At 32.9% G+C, this 15,379-nt stretch overlaps 1 protein-coding gene across 4 annotated transcripts in view; it reads left to right on the forward strand.

Annotated features, from left to right (window-relative positions):
- PAK2 (p21 (RAC1) activated kinase 2) overlaps nucleotides 1-15,379 on the forward strand; it is a 74,992-nt gene that overhangs the window by 47,001 nt on the left and 12,612 nt on the right. For all 4 annotated transcript variants that reach the window (XM_032481480.1, XM_032481476.1, XM_032481471.1 and 1 more), the window contains 11 exons: nucleotides 1,019-1,119; nucleotides 1,448-1,595; nucleotides 3,204-3,235; nucleotides 4,365-4,472; nucleotides 5,537-5,669; nucleotides 7,048-7,111; nucleotides 8,366-8,414; nucleotides 8,936-9,048; nucleotides 10,197-10,314; nucleotides 12,281-12,380; nucleotides 14,472-14,668. In XM_032481480.1, the coding sequence (XP_032337371.1) occupies nucleotides 1,019-1,119; nucleotides 1,448-1,595; nucleotides 3,204-3,235; nucleotides 4,365-4,472; nucleotides 5,537-5,669; nucleotides 7,048-7,111; nucleotides 8,366-8,414; nucleotides 8,936-9,048; nucleotides 10,197-10,314; nucleotides 12,281-12,380; nucleotides 14,472-14,668 (1,163 nt within the window). The remainder of the gene's footprint in view (nucleotides 1-1,018; nucleotides 1,120-1,447; nucleotides 1,596-3,203; nucleotides 3,236-4,364; nucleotides 4,473-5,536; nucleotides 5,670-7,047; nucleotides 7,112-8,365; nucleotides 8,415-8,935; nucleotides 9,049-10,196; nucleotides 10,315-12,280; nucleotides 12,381-14,471; nucleotides 14,669-15,379) is intronic.

The raw sequence follows: 15,379 nt of genomic DNA on the forward strand, positions 1-15,379 counted from the left end.
ACTCTATTCTTTTTAAGTGAACACGAAATGTTTACTAAGACATCATATTCTGGGACGATTTTTTAAAGTCTCAATGAATTTTAGGAAGATTCAAGTCACAAAGTATATATTCTGTGACAACAATGTAATTAAGTTAGAAATCAGTGGAAAGATCTCTGGAAATATTTGGAAAATAAATAAAAACACTTCCAAATAAATGAAGAAATTAAGAGGATATTTGGGAAGTACAGTAAACTGAATGAAAATGAAAATTCAGGACATCAGTATCTATGATGCTGCTAACACAGTACTTAGAGGAACTTTACAGTTTTAAATGTCCATATTAGAAAAGAAAAGAGAGATCAAATCCATGATTTTAGCTAAGCTATTTTACTACACTAGAAGAGAAGAGCAGGCGAGATCCAACGTAAGCAGATGAAAAGAAAAAAATAATTCAAAGTGAAAAATCAGTGAAATTTTTTAAAAATACAGAAAAATCAATGAAACCAAAAGCTGATTTGTTGCGAGTATCAGTAAAATAGACAAACCTTTACCAAGACTGATGGGATGGTAGGGAGGCAGAGAAGACACAAATTGCCAATGTTGAGAGTGACAGAGATGGCATCTCTGTAGATTTTACAGATATTAAAAAGATACGGTAATATTAAGAACAAATACATACAAATAAGTTCAACAAATTAGATAAACTGGAAAAATTTCTTGAAAGACTCAAAGAAAAATAGGTAACCTGAAAACCCTAAATTAGGAAAGTTTAGTTTATAGTTACTAGCCTTCCCACAAAGAAAATAGCAGACTCAGATGGCTTCATCAGTGAATTTTACCAAACATTTGAGGAAGAAATATTACCAATTCTATATAAAATTCTAGAAAATTGAATAGGAAGGAATAATTCTCAAGTCACTTTTATGAGGCCAGCATTACTCATGTACCAAAGACATTACAAGAGGAGAAGGGTATATTTACTAATCTTTATTTAAATAATCTTGTTTAAATAGGCTCTTTTTTTAATGCCCTCTAGGAAGTAAGAAGAAAGAGAAGGAAAGGCCAGAAATTTCTCCTCCATCTGATTTTGAGCACACCATCCATGTTGGCTTTGATGCTGTTACTGGAGAATTCACTGTAAGTTTACCGATTTGGGACTCATTTATAAAGCGGCATTCAGACCTCCTTTCAGTATTAAGTTTGAAGTTAACTTTTGTATCCACATACTACCTGTGAATTCTTAGTGCTTTTCTCTTCTTATAAAAGTGTTTGTGGCTGAATGTATTCTTTTCCGAGGGAGCTGGGCCTATTGCTTATAATTATGCAAAATAGATTCAGAAAACTAGACTTTTTAGAATTTACAATTGTGTAGATTGATTTATTTATATATTTTGTCACTTAGCTCTGGAAATTGATCTTATTGGAGCAATTCAAAACAACTAATTTCTGAATATCTTTTTGTTAGGGCATGCCAGAACAGTGGGCTCGATTATTACAGACCTCCAATATCACCAAACTAGAGCAAAAGAAGAATCCTCAGGCCGTGCTGGATGTCTTAAAGTTCTATGACTCCAACACAGTGAAGCAGAAATATCTGAGCTTTACTCCTCCTGGTAAGATATCAGACCGTGGTAAAAGATTGACTTAAAGAGGACTGCAGAGTTGTGGAGCACTTCTAGATAAAAAGATTGCTTAAATAAAAAGCTGAGCTATGGTAGTTGTCTCTGCTTTTCCCCCTGCATAGATTTACCTTTTGTAAACTGATTGGAGCAGCTCTTATGCATAATTTGGAGTTTGGGGATTATATTAATCTCTTAGTTTTGCCCAAATAGATTTTTTCTGCCTTTTATTTGTTTTCCCTCTTCACAGGTTTTGGATGAGTTCCAGCAATAGAAGGGAAAGAGCCTAATTTATAGGCATGCTCATACTAGAAACGTTATTTATTGTTAGTGGGACAGGAGGAGGGATGTTTTGGATGTTTTACTGTATATAAACACAGACTTTGAAGTAAAAAAAAGTTTTTGTCTCCTCAAAAATTGAAGCTCATCTAATATAAAAACATAAAATAAGCATTAGAACTAAAAGAATTGGAATATCATTAGGTAAGAATTGGAGAATAGTGGGTTTTTTAAGTTTACTCGTTCAAGTAAGGATCAGAATAAAGTCCACACATTACAGTGGAGTACTGTATGTCTTGAACCTCTTTGGATATTTAGGCTTCCCCTCCCTCACACTGATTCTCAGGCCTCTTTTTCTTGCAACTTATTTGTTGAGGAAACAGGATCATTTGTCCTGTCTCCCTCAGGGTGGATTTTGCTAATTACATACCAGATTGTCATTTTATGTTTCTCTGTCCCCTCAAGTCATACATGTAGTTCTTAAAAAACAATATGATTGAGCTAAAATTATACATGTAGTTTTAATTAGTTGTACTTACTTGGTTGCATCCTTGCAGAAATAAAAGGTGTGTCAAAGGAAGAAATAGAGACCACTTGGCAAATGATCTTGACCTTTTTTATGTAATCTGGTACATCTTTAGCAAAAGGTCAGATTTGTCCCTAGAAATTTTGTCAACTACTCAAGTGTGTAAATTAGTAATCTTTTTTAAAGTCAAATGTTTAAACAGAAAATGGTATATTTATATATATGTTCATATATGTGTTGAGATGGGGGCATTTTAAAAAGTAAAACAACAAAACTTGCTCTTCTAAACTCCAGAATGAATATGTTCATATTTAGTCTTCATGAACTGTGTTTTGCCTTCAGGGGTTTGCTTTCATATTGATCAAAATTTTTGTCAATAATTTTCCTTTTACATAGTTACTTGGTCCAAATGATCAGTTGCTTTAAGTTCTTCGATTAGCAGTTTGGTGGAGAAAATATCGTTGTGAATAAACTTCTGATTTATTTTAATAAATGCAGATTGACAGGTACATTTTCAAGTAAACTTTTAACAGCTATAAAATTCACCCACTTGAAGTGTACAATTCAGTGATTTTTAGCAAGAGTTCCATTAAGATTTGAGGCTTGTTAGCTCAATCTTACATAAATTTTTATTTGAATACTGATACTATTTTTCTCAAAATGTAATTCAACTTAAAATGAAATCAGTCTAAGAACATTTTACTTGCTCTGCTTTATCTTTTCTTTCTTTCGTTGTATAGAAATTGTTTTATTTTTTTGAATTGTTAACTTAGCATTATTTTCTGTTTTGTATTCAGAGAAAGATGGCTTCACTTCTGGAACACCAGCAGTAAGTTAATATGTTGTCTTATAGCTCTTGTTCTAATTTATTAGTTACCCAAACAAATCTAGTTTTTATTTTACTTTCTAAAATAAATTACAGCCATCAGAAATAACCACTTAATGTTTGTTTTTAGCTAGCCACTTGATTAGTTGAGGAAGCTATATTAAACAAATAGAATTTCCTCAGATGATGCTTAAAGTAACTAAAACTTATGATCTTTAGAGCAGTTTAGCTACTTTTAATAATATTTCCATATATAAACATGAATGCAAAGAACTAGCCAGCATTTTCCTCTGGCCCCATTCTACTGAATATAGACTGTGGAAATATACTGAACAGTAGAAGTCTGTCAGAATCTTCAGAGTTGTTTGAAACTCTTATGTTTTCATGTAAGCACAAATACCTCCTGCAGTCACTGTTTTATTTTCAATTCCTCAATTAGGAGAACATGATCTCCTGAATTTATTTGAAGACTAAATGTAATAACATATAAAGTACACAGCTAGCACACACCTGGCATATAATAAGCTTGGTATAAAGGATAATGCCTTCCTCTTTTGCTTCACTAGCCGCCACTTTTTCTGGTGAATCTGAGTGTTTTAAATAACTGAAAGTGGGGAGGGAGGTTATAGCTCAGTGGTAGAGTGCGTGCTTAGCATGCACAAGGTCCTGGGTTCAATCCCCAGTACCTCCATCAAAATAAATAATAAAGTAAATAAAAACCTAATTACCTTACCCACACCCCACTCCCTCCAACAAAATAATAACTGAAAATGACTCTGACTTACACAAAGCCCAGAGGATTTTTGGTTTTGGTCTTAACAAATGAAGGGATTGTCTACTTTGGGGGCTTGTTTAAAGGGTATACAATTCTCTATAAAGTGTATAAATTCCCTCTTAAAGAATACTTGGTATTTACTGTATACATTTATTTTATGAATTTACTTTTCTATAGTGTATAGAGTCACCTTTACTTTTTCAAGTGTTTATATTAGAACCTGTGAGGTTTTACCATTTTAAAATGAGCTACTAAAGAAATACTTTTTCAAGTATGTTTTAAAAAAAAGAAAGTCATATTTTAATGTATTGTTATATTTGACTTGTCTTCCTTACTTCGGTCATGTGATAAATGCAGCTGAACACCAAGGGATCGGAGACGTCAGCAGTAGTAGCAGAGGAAGATGACGATGATGAAGAGACCGCTCCTCCTGTTATTGCCCCACGACCAGATCATACAAAATCAGTGAGTTTCTGATTAGTGAATTGGGTTGTGTGTGTATGCATTTATGTTTTTAAAAACAGAGGTCTTTATTTTACTTCCAGTGATTAATTTTAAAAACCTTCAGGCTTAAAATATTTTAGAATGGGAAGTTTGATTTTTACCTAAACACCACTCATCAAAAATCTAGTGTTTTGAAAATTAAAATCAAATGGCTTCTTTAAAAGTTAAAATACCTATCTCATTGTTTTTTCTTTCTCTATTATACCATCTCTTCCAGAGAATTCATCTGTTTATCTGCCTTTTCTCTGTTTGTCTCAGTGCAGATAACTACTATATCTAAAACTGTATCTTACCTCTTTCCCAAAGTATGTATTTTATCTTCGATTGTACATTTCTCTCAAAGCCTTGGTGTCATTCAGGAGGCTGCTAAGAGTGAAGTTTCTAACAGATATGGGAAATTTTAATAATAACTTTAGATAGGGACAGAAAGAGTCCTGTCCCTCTCCCTGTACTAATACGAATAAAGTCAGTGGAGTATGACGAAGTGTTGGCACGGTAGGCAGGGGAGGCTCTAAGGACTGCCGTTGGCTCCTCACCTAATGATAGAGAGCTCTGTCTTTTTTACCACCTAGAACTGGCTGTTTGCAATGAAATGGTGGAAATTATATTTGTGTGAATATTTTGTGGGAATTAATAATAGTTATTTCAACATCAAGGTTTCCACTATTTTTGCTCTTTATTTCTCTCTTGTAGAGAAAACATGATTTTTAAACTTGTACTTCTTTTTGCTTCATTGTTATTTTATAATTTTAGATCTGGTTAACACTATCATTTCGTTCAAGAATCTGCTGTTTTGTTAGACAGATTTTTAAAATATATACATGATGTGCCAAAGAAAAATGTCTCACATTTATTCCTTAGTTACCAGTCTTTTATAAGACAAGTCTGAAAATATTATTCTCATTCTTTATAATACCAGAGACAACTTAGTTTTTGTCAAAAATGAGAGAACTGAATGGTGTGCAAGTAAGAATACCTAAAAATATTTTTTCCTCAAGCCTCAGTAATTAACTGTTTCTCTGCAGATTTATACACGGTCTGTTATTGATCCTATTCCTGCACCAGTTGGCGATTCTAATGTTGATAGTGGTGCCAAGTCTTCAGACAAACAGAAAAAGAAGGCCAAAATGACAGATGAAGAGATTATGGAGAAATTAAGTATGTTACCTACATTTCACATCATTCTTAAATTGCTAACATCTCTTGAGACATTGGGCCCAGATGGATTTTAATTTATATCTTAGATTTTGGCTTATAAATTATGAATTATTTTCTTCTAGGAACAACAGCTTTAATTAAAATGTAGTAAAGCTAAAATAATACTCTTCTTTGCTTGTTTATTATTATATGCTGACTGGTAAGCAGCATCTTTGCAAGTCATTACTTTGGGGAGTAATACTTTTTCCCAAAGGGCCAAATTTAAAGGTCATAGTTGGAAACTTTATCAAAGGAATATTTATGCACACCCATAGTTCTCAATATGAGAATACAAAATGGCCTATATAGATATATGCGTGAGCATAAAATGTTTTTTTCCCCTCTTCTCCCTTTTCATCCGTCAGCTATTATTGCCTGGATCAAGCACTGGAAACAATACACACAGTGCAAAGAAAAGGAGCAATAATGTCTCTTTACAACTATACAGCAACTATAGTCACAAAGGACACTGACGTAGAGGGATCAAGGAAAAATACTATGTATTGGTTGTAGGCTTGAGGTTGGGTACTTACGTAAAATTGGATTATTTCTGTGAATTTCTGAAATATGCTCCTCTCTCCTTTCACCTTGTAAAAGTTTAAGTGAAAATTTAGTGTGGTTTTCTCATGTTTTGACCTACTAGTAATAAGAATATAAGCTATACTTCTATGTACAACAACATAATTTTAAAACCTTTCTTAGTTGCGACTTTGTGAACTTTCCTAAAATAGATATATGATTGGTTTGTGCGTGTTTCACATTAGAGTAACCATTATAGTAATAAGTTGTTTCCTAAATATGTTGGACAATAGAAGGTATATAAGAAGAGTTAGAAAAGCTATTTAGGGTTTTTCATTTGGATATTGTATATATTTATTTTTTCATAGTAAGTAGTTTCATAACTTATCATTAGTTTAATACATTTCAATGGAGTCTAAAAAGTAAGATGCCAAACTTGTCATTTCCCCAGGAATTTCCCAATTTTAAGACTGAACATGCCACATCCTGAAAACCCCCTTAGTCTCTGGAAAACTAGTACAATTGGTCAGTCTAAAAAGGGGTCATTTTTAAGAAAATGATAATCAAGACATTAGTTAGGAGGTCTAGCCTTATGGAAATAATTTATCCTCTTGTTTCTGATACTTTTTTACTTATATTACTTGTTTCTTTAGTGTTTGTGTTTGAAACATATATTACTTTTGAAACTTAGTGTTGTGTTTGAAAACTACTGTTCTAAAATCAGTGGAGTTTATTAAAAGAAATAGTTACCAGAAATTGTTTACAGTTTTAAAATTCTTGACTTAGATTCTAACTTTTTGTTGTTTTTTATTTGAAATAGGAACTATTGTAAGCATAGGTGACCCTAAGAAAAAATATACAAGATATGAAAAAATTGGGCAAGGGTAAGTATTTGTGACTATATTCCCAGAATATTCATTCTTTCCTAGGTGTCCAGCATGACATCTTGTTTGCCTGACATTGAGCACTTATGATATTCAAGAGTGGTTTCCCTGGATTTGTGTAAATAAGCAATGCATTTATTTCTAGATGCTATTAAAATACTGTACTGCTTTGCAATGATTATACATCATTTCTTCTTAAGTGTTATTTTCCACTGGTGGTAAGAGATTAGATGGGTGGGGAAATTGTCCAGCAAATATTTAAAAAACAGAAAGAAAATTTACAACAAGATCACACTTAAAAAAAAAAAAATACAACCCTGCATTTTAATCACATCACTGAGTATGGATCTTTAGTTCTACTGATCTGATTTTTTTCAGAAATTTGTATTTTTAAACTATACTAACTGAACTCTTTTTTCCTGGTACTTGGGGGCAAATAAACATCTTGAGTTTTTAATGTTACTAACCTCTGGAAAGTGTTCTGTGAGTTTAGAAAGTGAGCTTAAGTCTTTTTTTAAAAACTTACTTAATGAATTTTTTTTTTAAAAACCAAATTCAATTACAATGCTAGTTTCAATAATAAAAAATTGAAAATCATGTTAATAATCTTGAGCATGATAATAGATAAACTACAGTATACTGAGCAATGTATACAATAATTATGAATGAACAAGAATAACACCTGTTCATATGGATGACCATCTGAAATCAGTGTTGAGTTAAAAAACAAATAACAGGAAAATATATAAAATGAAACCATTTCTATGAAATTGTAAATTATGTTAAATATCTTCTGTAGTAGTACATACCTATGTCCTTGATAGTTAAAATATAGAGAAATACATGGAAATGATGCACATCAAATACAGAATTAATACCCAATACAGATTACTTTTGGGATGAGGGAGGATGCTTTTGGAAAGGGTAGACAAGAACCTTCAAATTTATTTGTAGTTTTTTGTTTCTTAAGTAGGGAAGTGGATCCATGAGTATATGTTACTGTTTTTTTTCTTTTCTTTATCTTTTTCTTGTATTTTTAGAGGTCTGAAATTTATGACAAATTTTTAACATAAGTTTTGGCCACAGAGATTGCCTCTTTTTCTCATTTTTCCCCCCTTTACTTTTACTTCTTTTAAAGATGTTCAGTTTTAAATGTTCTTTAATCCCTTTTCAGTTGTTCTAAGTATAAAATCTTTGAATGCCATTAATGAGTGATTTAGAAACCCTAAATCTGGTTGTGTCTTTTTTCCCTAGGGCTTCCGGCACAGTTTTCACTGCTACTGATGTAGCATTGGGACAAGAGGTAGCTACTTTCTCATTCTTCTGGATGTTACCATTAGCTTTTTTTTTTTTTTTTTTTTAACCATTAGCTTTTAATATAGGGAGAAACTAGATATGTCTGTGAATAATCAGTAGGAATCTCTTTTTCACTTGACTATGTTGAAAGAATTAGCCTACACAATGTTATAGCACTTCCCTTAGTAGAGGGAAAAAAAGAAGTAATTATGTGTTTAGTTTCATATGTTAAAAAATATTTTAAAAATTATTTTCCCAGATTAGGATGAAAAGATTAATTCCTGGCACTGGGCTGACCTTGGGTTGGTTAATCAGCTTCAAGAGAAATCTAAAAATATTTAGGCTCTTTGTACTACAAAGCATTGTGCATAGGCAGTGTGGAAGTAAAAGTACTGCCTGTGAGTAAATTGTAATCTTATTGTATAATATGTATATAATAAATTAAATGATTAACTGATTGGTGTTTGTAAATTTTCTAAGAGAATTGGGAAACTGGTTCTCATTTTTTTTTTTCTGTTTCCATCATAGGTTGCTATCAAACAGATTAATTTACAGAAGCAGCCAAAGAAAGAATTGATCATTAATGAGATCCTGGTGATGAAAGAATTGAAGAATCCTAACATAGTTAACTTCCTGGACAGGTAAATATAAATATTTCTTAAACACTGGGAGGAGAAGTAGAAATTTTACATCTCATGGGTTTGGGGACTAGCCACTTTAGTTAGGCTAGAGTCGAATGTCAATACTGAAAAATAAACTTGAAGATGGAGGAGAGGTAAAATAGCATATTACAGTTTGGAAGGTCCTTTTTCTACATAGATATCACTTGGCAAGCAAGAGGAGGCAGTTAAATGAAGGACATTGCTGTTGATGGTCATATTAATTACAAATGATCAGAAGCAGAAACATTAAGGGAAGGTTGGCTGTGATTCATGCCTTGAATGACAAAGGTGACTGGCCACACAGTTTTTAAACTTTCAGGCCAATTTTTATTTCACATTTTGTCTTTCATGGGCAAGTAGTATGTCTATCTAAACCTCATTTAATTTAGGAATTGATGTTAAATAGCAAAACAAAAAACAGAATAGATAATTATGTATCTTACAACTTTTTTTAAGCAGTTACATGTATATGAATGAAAGAAGAATAGTAGAAAAATAAATGAAAATTATGGTAGTGATTGTATTGGAGATAGAGGATTATAGATGGTTTATTTATTTCCCATATTTAAATTTATTTTGAATGGGTTAAAATAAAACACAGTTTTAGACTTTAATGCTAACTCTGGGGACCATGTTCATAGAATTAAACTTTCCAGATACATTTCCCCACTTTTTAAAATAGTGTTTCAAGTCAGTAAAACATGGTGGTTAAGATAAGCCATAAGCTTTGGAATCAGCTAAACCTGGCTTCAGATTCTAGTTCTGTCACCTAATGGCCACGTGACCTTGAATGAGTTACTTAGCCTTACCAAGCCTCTATCTCTTCATCTGTAAAAGAGGACGGATAGTTCCTACCTTATGGGATTATTTTAATTGAAATAATCTATGTACACACTCAAGTTACAATTATGGGCAAACTTTAAAGTGATTCAGGAAAATCATAATGACTTTCGGTTATTTTTCTGTGCTGTTACATAGAAGCTTTTCAGTTTTTTTCCTAGCTATCAAAGCTACCAGCTTTCTGGTTTTTTAATTAGGGTGCCTAGTATTTAAGTTCTTCAACACAGAGTGACATGTGTTTTAAAAAAAGTAAAAATGTGGATGTATTTTGTATGTTCTTTTTTTAGTTACCTGGTGGGAGATGAATTGTTTGTGGTAATGGAGTACCTCGCTGGGGGATCACTAACTGATGTTGTAACAGAAACCTGCATGGATGAGGCACAGATAGCTGCTGTATGCAGAGAGGTGAGTGTGTTCACTTTTTGATAAGTTATGGTAATATATGGTTAACAGGAGGTGAAGGAAAAAGGGAAAGTTTTTTTGTGCAGGTTACTTTCATTGTATGAGATACTTTGTACAAACCTTCTACAAGTTATTTTCATATCAGTTCATGCTACAGGAGAGTTTCAATCCTTTCCTTCATTTATAGGATAATTCTGGAATGAATCATGCACCTTTGAAAAGCCCAGCTCACCAGTAAATTTCAGTGGGATGATCACTATAATTTATTATCTAAGCAGGGTACTTTTCAAGAGTGAGAAGGGGGGTGCCATTAAAAATATACCACTCAACAGTGGACACAAGAACAGGGTGGTAAATATCTTTACCTTAAGTATTAATTAGTCTATTTATGGCTTTATTGAGCTCATTGAAGGTGATCAGTGAGATGATATTCGTTAAATGAATTTCTAGACCTACTGTTTGTTTAAACCAGTAGAATTCTGCCAAATTGCCTGTCCTTCTTCCATCTAATCTTTTCCTACAGATTAGACTTAGGTTAATGACTTGCTTATTGTCATTAAAATTGTGACACTACTTTCTTCAAATATCCTAGGAACCATTGTCACAAGGGACAAAATTATAGAAGTTCTTACAATTATTATGTTCCCTATGATCTGTCTTTGAATTTTTACAGTGAATTATAAGTAAATTATGAACTTTGTTTATATAGGAACAGTATATATGATTTTTTCTCTTTTTCAGCTTTTATTAGGTATTTCTTGAAAAAGTTTCTTTGAAAATTTTAACTCTAGGATAATTATGCTCTACCTCCTGGTTGTTTCAGGAGAAAAGGAAATAACTTTTTAATAGTTATGAATATGATAGTTTAATAATATCCCTTAACAAAGAATGTCTGGTCACTTAAAAGCTAATAAAAACTTAGTAAGAATTATCTATTTATACTTAATTTGTTTTTCATTTTTTTTCATAGTTCATGTAAAATTATTTTAGGAGTTCCTCTAATTGTGATAGTTTTTTTTTTTAATTCAATTATTTTTCTGGGGTTTCTTCTTTTTGGGAATCTGCTTAAATGCTTGGTAAATGTAGTACAGTAATACACTGTTAATCTGATTTTTTTTCTTTGAATATTGGAGTATTTTGAATGAGATTTTTTAGTTGTTATTTAGTTGTACAGACTATGTGTTCTACTTTAATGGGGTAAGAAATAAAAACACAACTTTTTCCAGCTTCCAGTTTATACTCAGGTTACATTAAAAACATAGCAAGCAGATTTTTAAAATTTAATCTCATACTCGTTTGTAAGGAAGTAAGAATAGTTTTGCTGCACTTTTGACTCAGTGCTTTTTAAAATATGGCATAAGAGGAAAGTTATTCTTTCATCACTGGTGTCTAGGGTGTGTATGTAGCTTTATGTAAAACCTACCATAAGAAAAAAGGAAGAAAACATTGTACGTCACATTCAGTAACTGGAGAGAACCAGACCACCCAATGGCTTGCATTGATTAGATTTCTGAGTATCTTAAATTCAAATGGGAATGGTCAAAAGTTTATCCTTTACTGAATGATTTCTAAAAGGCCTTGCGTATGTTTACCAAGTGCTCTATACCTTTAGGTGTTTAAACCTAATAGGCCTAGAAATCATGTAAACCCACCCATCATTTCATGAATGACACATTGAAGATTGAATGATATTCTTACGGTTTTCAATAATCTGTGTCTGACATAGGACTAAATATGACATTAATAATTATCTCTGGGTAAGATCAGAGGATGGGAAGAGGAGATTCTGATTAAGGAATTTTATTTTGATAACTTTGCTCATGAGAGAGTTGTTTTCTTTGTAAATGTATGTATTAAAGTGTCTTCTGCTGGATACTAGAGGCAGTGCCCAGACCATAAGTAGTGTATGTGAACTTCCCTTAGACTTTTCAGGGACTGTTTCATTGATAGGTGTTTTTCTCCTGCTCAGTGTTTACAGGCATTGGAGTTTTTACATGCTAATCAAGTGATCCACAGAGACATCAAAAGTGACAATGTGCTTTTGGGCATGGAAGGATCAGTTAAACTCAGTGAGTAACAAATGAACAAATAACATTTATGTGTTACTTATAATTTTCTACCTTTTGTTTAAGTAAAATCCCTCTTCTGCTGTTAATATTTTTATGACAGTAAATGGATGGAGGAGAGAGAACAGTGGTTAAAAAAAATATGAACTCTCAGCTGGACAGCTTGATTCTAAATATCAGATCCACTACAACTTGCTGAATAATTTTGAATGAGTTCCATAATCTTTGTGTTCATTTTCTCATTTGTGTGATAAGGAAAATAATACTACCTATCTTAGAGAATTCTTCTGAGGATTAAAAATGTAAAAAACTGAAAACAGCCCCGGGACTGTTGTAATGTTGGTGCTGTCTTCTAACATAAACTTGGATTTGTCCCTGCCACTATTGGGGTAGATTTTTCTCATTATGCTGTTCTTCTTTCTTTGCTGGTAGCATGTGGCCTGATTGGGGGAGGCTGTATGACCCTGCATCAGAGATGATACGTTTTAAAAAAATAAATGTGTAAACGTCTTTCCCTAATTATCTTCTGTATCAGATATGGTGGAGTCAGGGGGAAAAAAACCCTTTCTCTCTGCTGGCTCTAATCTCAGTTCCAACCATGCCCTCTAGAGGATTCAAAAAGAGCTACTACTGAGGTTTCTCCAACTGTGCAGAATTCAAGGCATTTCTTTGATCAGGAGACCAAAAACTTTTTCTTGTTTGCCTAGAGAGTTTGGCTCCTTTTTCAACTTTTTTTTTTTTTTTTAAGATAGATCCTCCAAAGGTTATTCAATCACAAAAAAGGAGATTTAAGTTCTATCAGATGGTCAATATATATGATTACTATTTGTAAATTTAGTGAGAAAGCTAGAAATTAACATTCTCAGACATTTTTGGTGGATACACAGATAAACTAAATTTGACTTTTTTGAATAATATTTTATCCTGGCCCTGCCACTTACTGGATGAATGATCTTGGGTAAGTTATCTAAAAATATGTATGCCAGTTTCCCCACTTGTAAAATGGGAATTATAATAATAATAAACATACCTGTCTCATAAAGTTATCACGAGGTATGTTAATTCTTATGAGGTACTTGAACCAGTTATAAATACTCGTTTTAGCTATAAATGTTATGATCTGGACTAACTGTTGCTCTTCTAGGACTCTCTCTTGTAGAATTACTGAACATAAATGCACCACAATAAGTACAAAGCTGTTCTCTGCAGAGAAAACCCAACAATATCTTAAATGTCTAGTAGTACAGAAATGGTTAAATAAATTACAGTGTTTTTATGTTCTGTAAAGTTGTGTAGTTTGAATAATTCTTCTAATTACAGAGATCTCTAAAAATAAATTAGGTTTTAAAAAGCAGCTTACAGAATATCCTAATTAGGTTAAATAAACCAGGCAGTTCATGGATATTATTTGTAAATGCATAACAGAAAGTGTAAACCTTACAAACCTGAATGTTAAGAGTGTTATGTATGGAGTAGAATGGGTTTAACAGTAGAAGGAAGGAAAAAATTCTAGATTCTCAGCTTGACTTTTCCACTAAATTAACACTGAGTACTAAATTAGGCATTCTGTCCCACATTTACAAAATGAGGTGGACGGACTAGAGTAATGCTGGCTGAGACCTTGTAGGTACAGTTGCAGCTAATTGTGTTCTTTTCCTAGGCTCTCTGCTGAGTCAGAGTTATTGATTCTAACTTCTGTTTATTTCCTTCAGAAGTAGTTCCCACTCTCTGACCTTTGCCTGATCCACAGTTGACACAGTTTGCTGTCCACTTTTGGTGACTTTTTCTTTTAGAACTTTTTTAACTTTATTAAAACTTTTAGGGTAGATTTGTTTAGGATAAAAGGCCTCCTGATAATCTCCCCTCTACTTGTGGGAAGTAAAAGTTGAAAAGTGAGAATACATAACATCATCAGAATATTCTTAAGCCCATTTAGGTTTACTTTATTAATGCATTCTTTAAAAATAAGAGGCCGAAAAAAAAAAATAAGAGGCCGAATTTATAAATGTAATTAGTTAAGTCATATGAAGTGAACTCTTAGATAAAACAATCCATGGGCACCATTAACTTAAGATGTTTTGTTTTGTTTTATAGCTGACTTTGGTTTCTGTGCTCAGATCACCCCTGAGCAGAGCAAGCGAAGTACTATGGTTGGAACGCCATACTGGATGGCACCAGAGGTGGTTACACGGAAAGCTTATGGCCCTAAAGTGGACATATGGTCTCTGGGTATTATGGCTATTGAGATGGTAGAAGGAGAGCCTCCATACCTCAATGAAAATCCCTTGAGGGTAAGACCAATTAAACAGCAGCCTTATTTTATGAAAAATAATTTTCTTTAAAACATTTATTTATAACCTGCTTGTGCCAGGCACTGGCCAAGTATTTAGGATACAAAGTTGATAAAATCTAGTCTCTGTCCACACTCTGCATCTAAAAATCATTTGCTTCTGGGTTATGGGTTGAATGTGTTAGGTAAAGAATTTGTATTGAAAATGGCACTCTTAATTCTGATCTTCTTCCCCAAAACCCATAATGTCAGTCTAATCATAGAAAAAAATCATAAAAATTCCAATAGAGAGGCATTGTACAATATAATACCTGACCATTACTCCTCCAAACTATCAATTTCATCAAAAGGAAAGGAAAGTCTGAAAAATTGTTATAGCCGAGAGGAGCCTTAGAAGACATGACAACTAAATGTCCTGGAGCAGAAACAGGAGCCAGTGAAATAGGGAAATCTACTGTGAATGCTGGAAGCCTGAAGGGCCCCTGTGAGGTTAGGGATGCCAGTCAGCAGGGATGTATCTTCTTCTTCCACAATACTTAGCTGCACAGGTAGAGAGGCAAAGAGTAGACAAATGAGTGCTATGAAGGGTAAAAGGATCAAAGAAGTGATTATGTGAAAGGAATGCTCGACACTTGAGATCAGTCAGGATTTACTTAGATTCATTGGTGTCAAAGGATTGCTGGCATTGGGGTACTAGGAGTGAAAAGATAGG

The sequence above is a fragment of the Camelus ferus genome, chromosome 1, assembly GCF_009834535.1.
Source record: "Camelus ferus isolate YT-003-E chromosome 1, BCGSAC_Cfer_1.0, whole genome shotgun sequence".
Lineage (NCBI taxonomy): Eukaryota > Metazoa > Chordata > Mammalia > Artiodactyla > Camelidae > Camelus > Camelus ferus.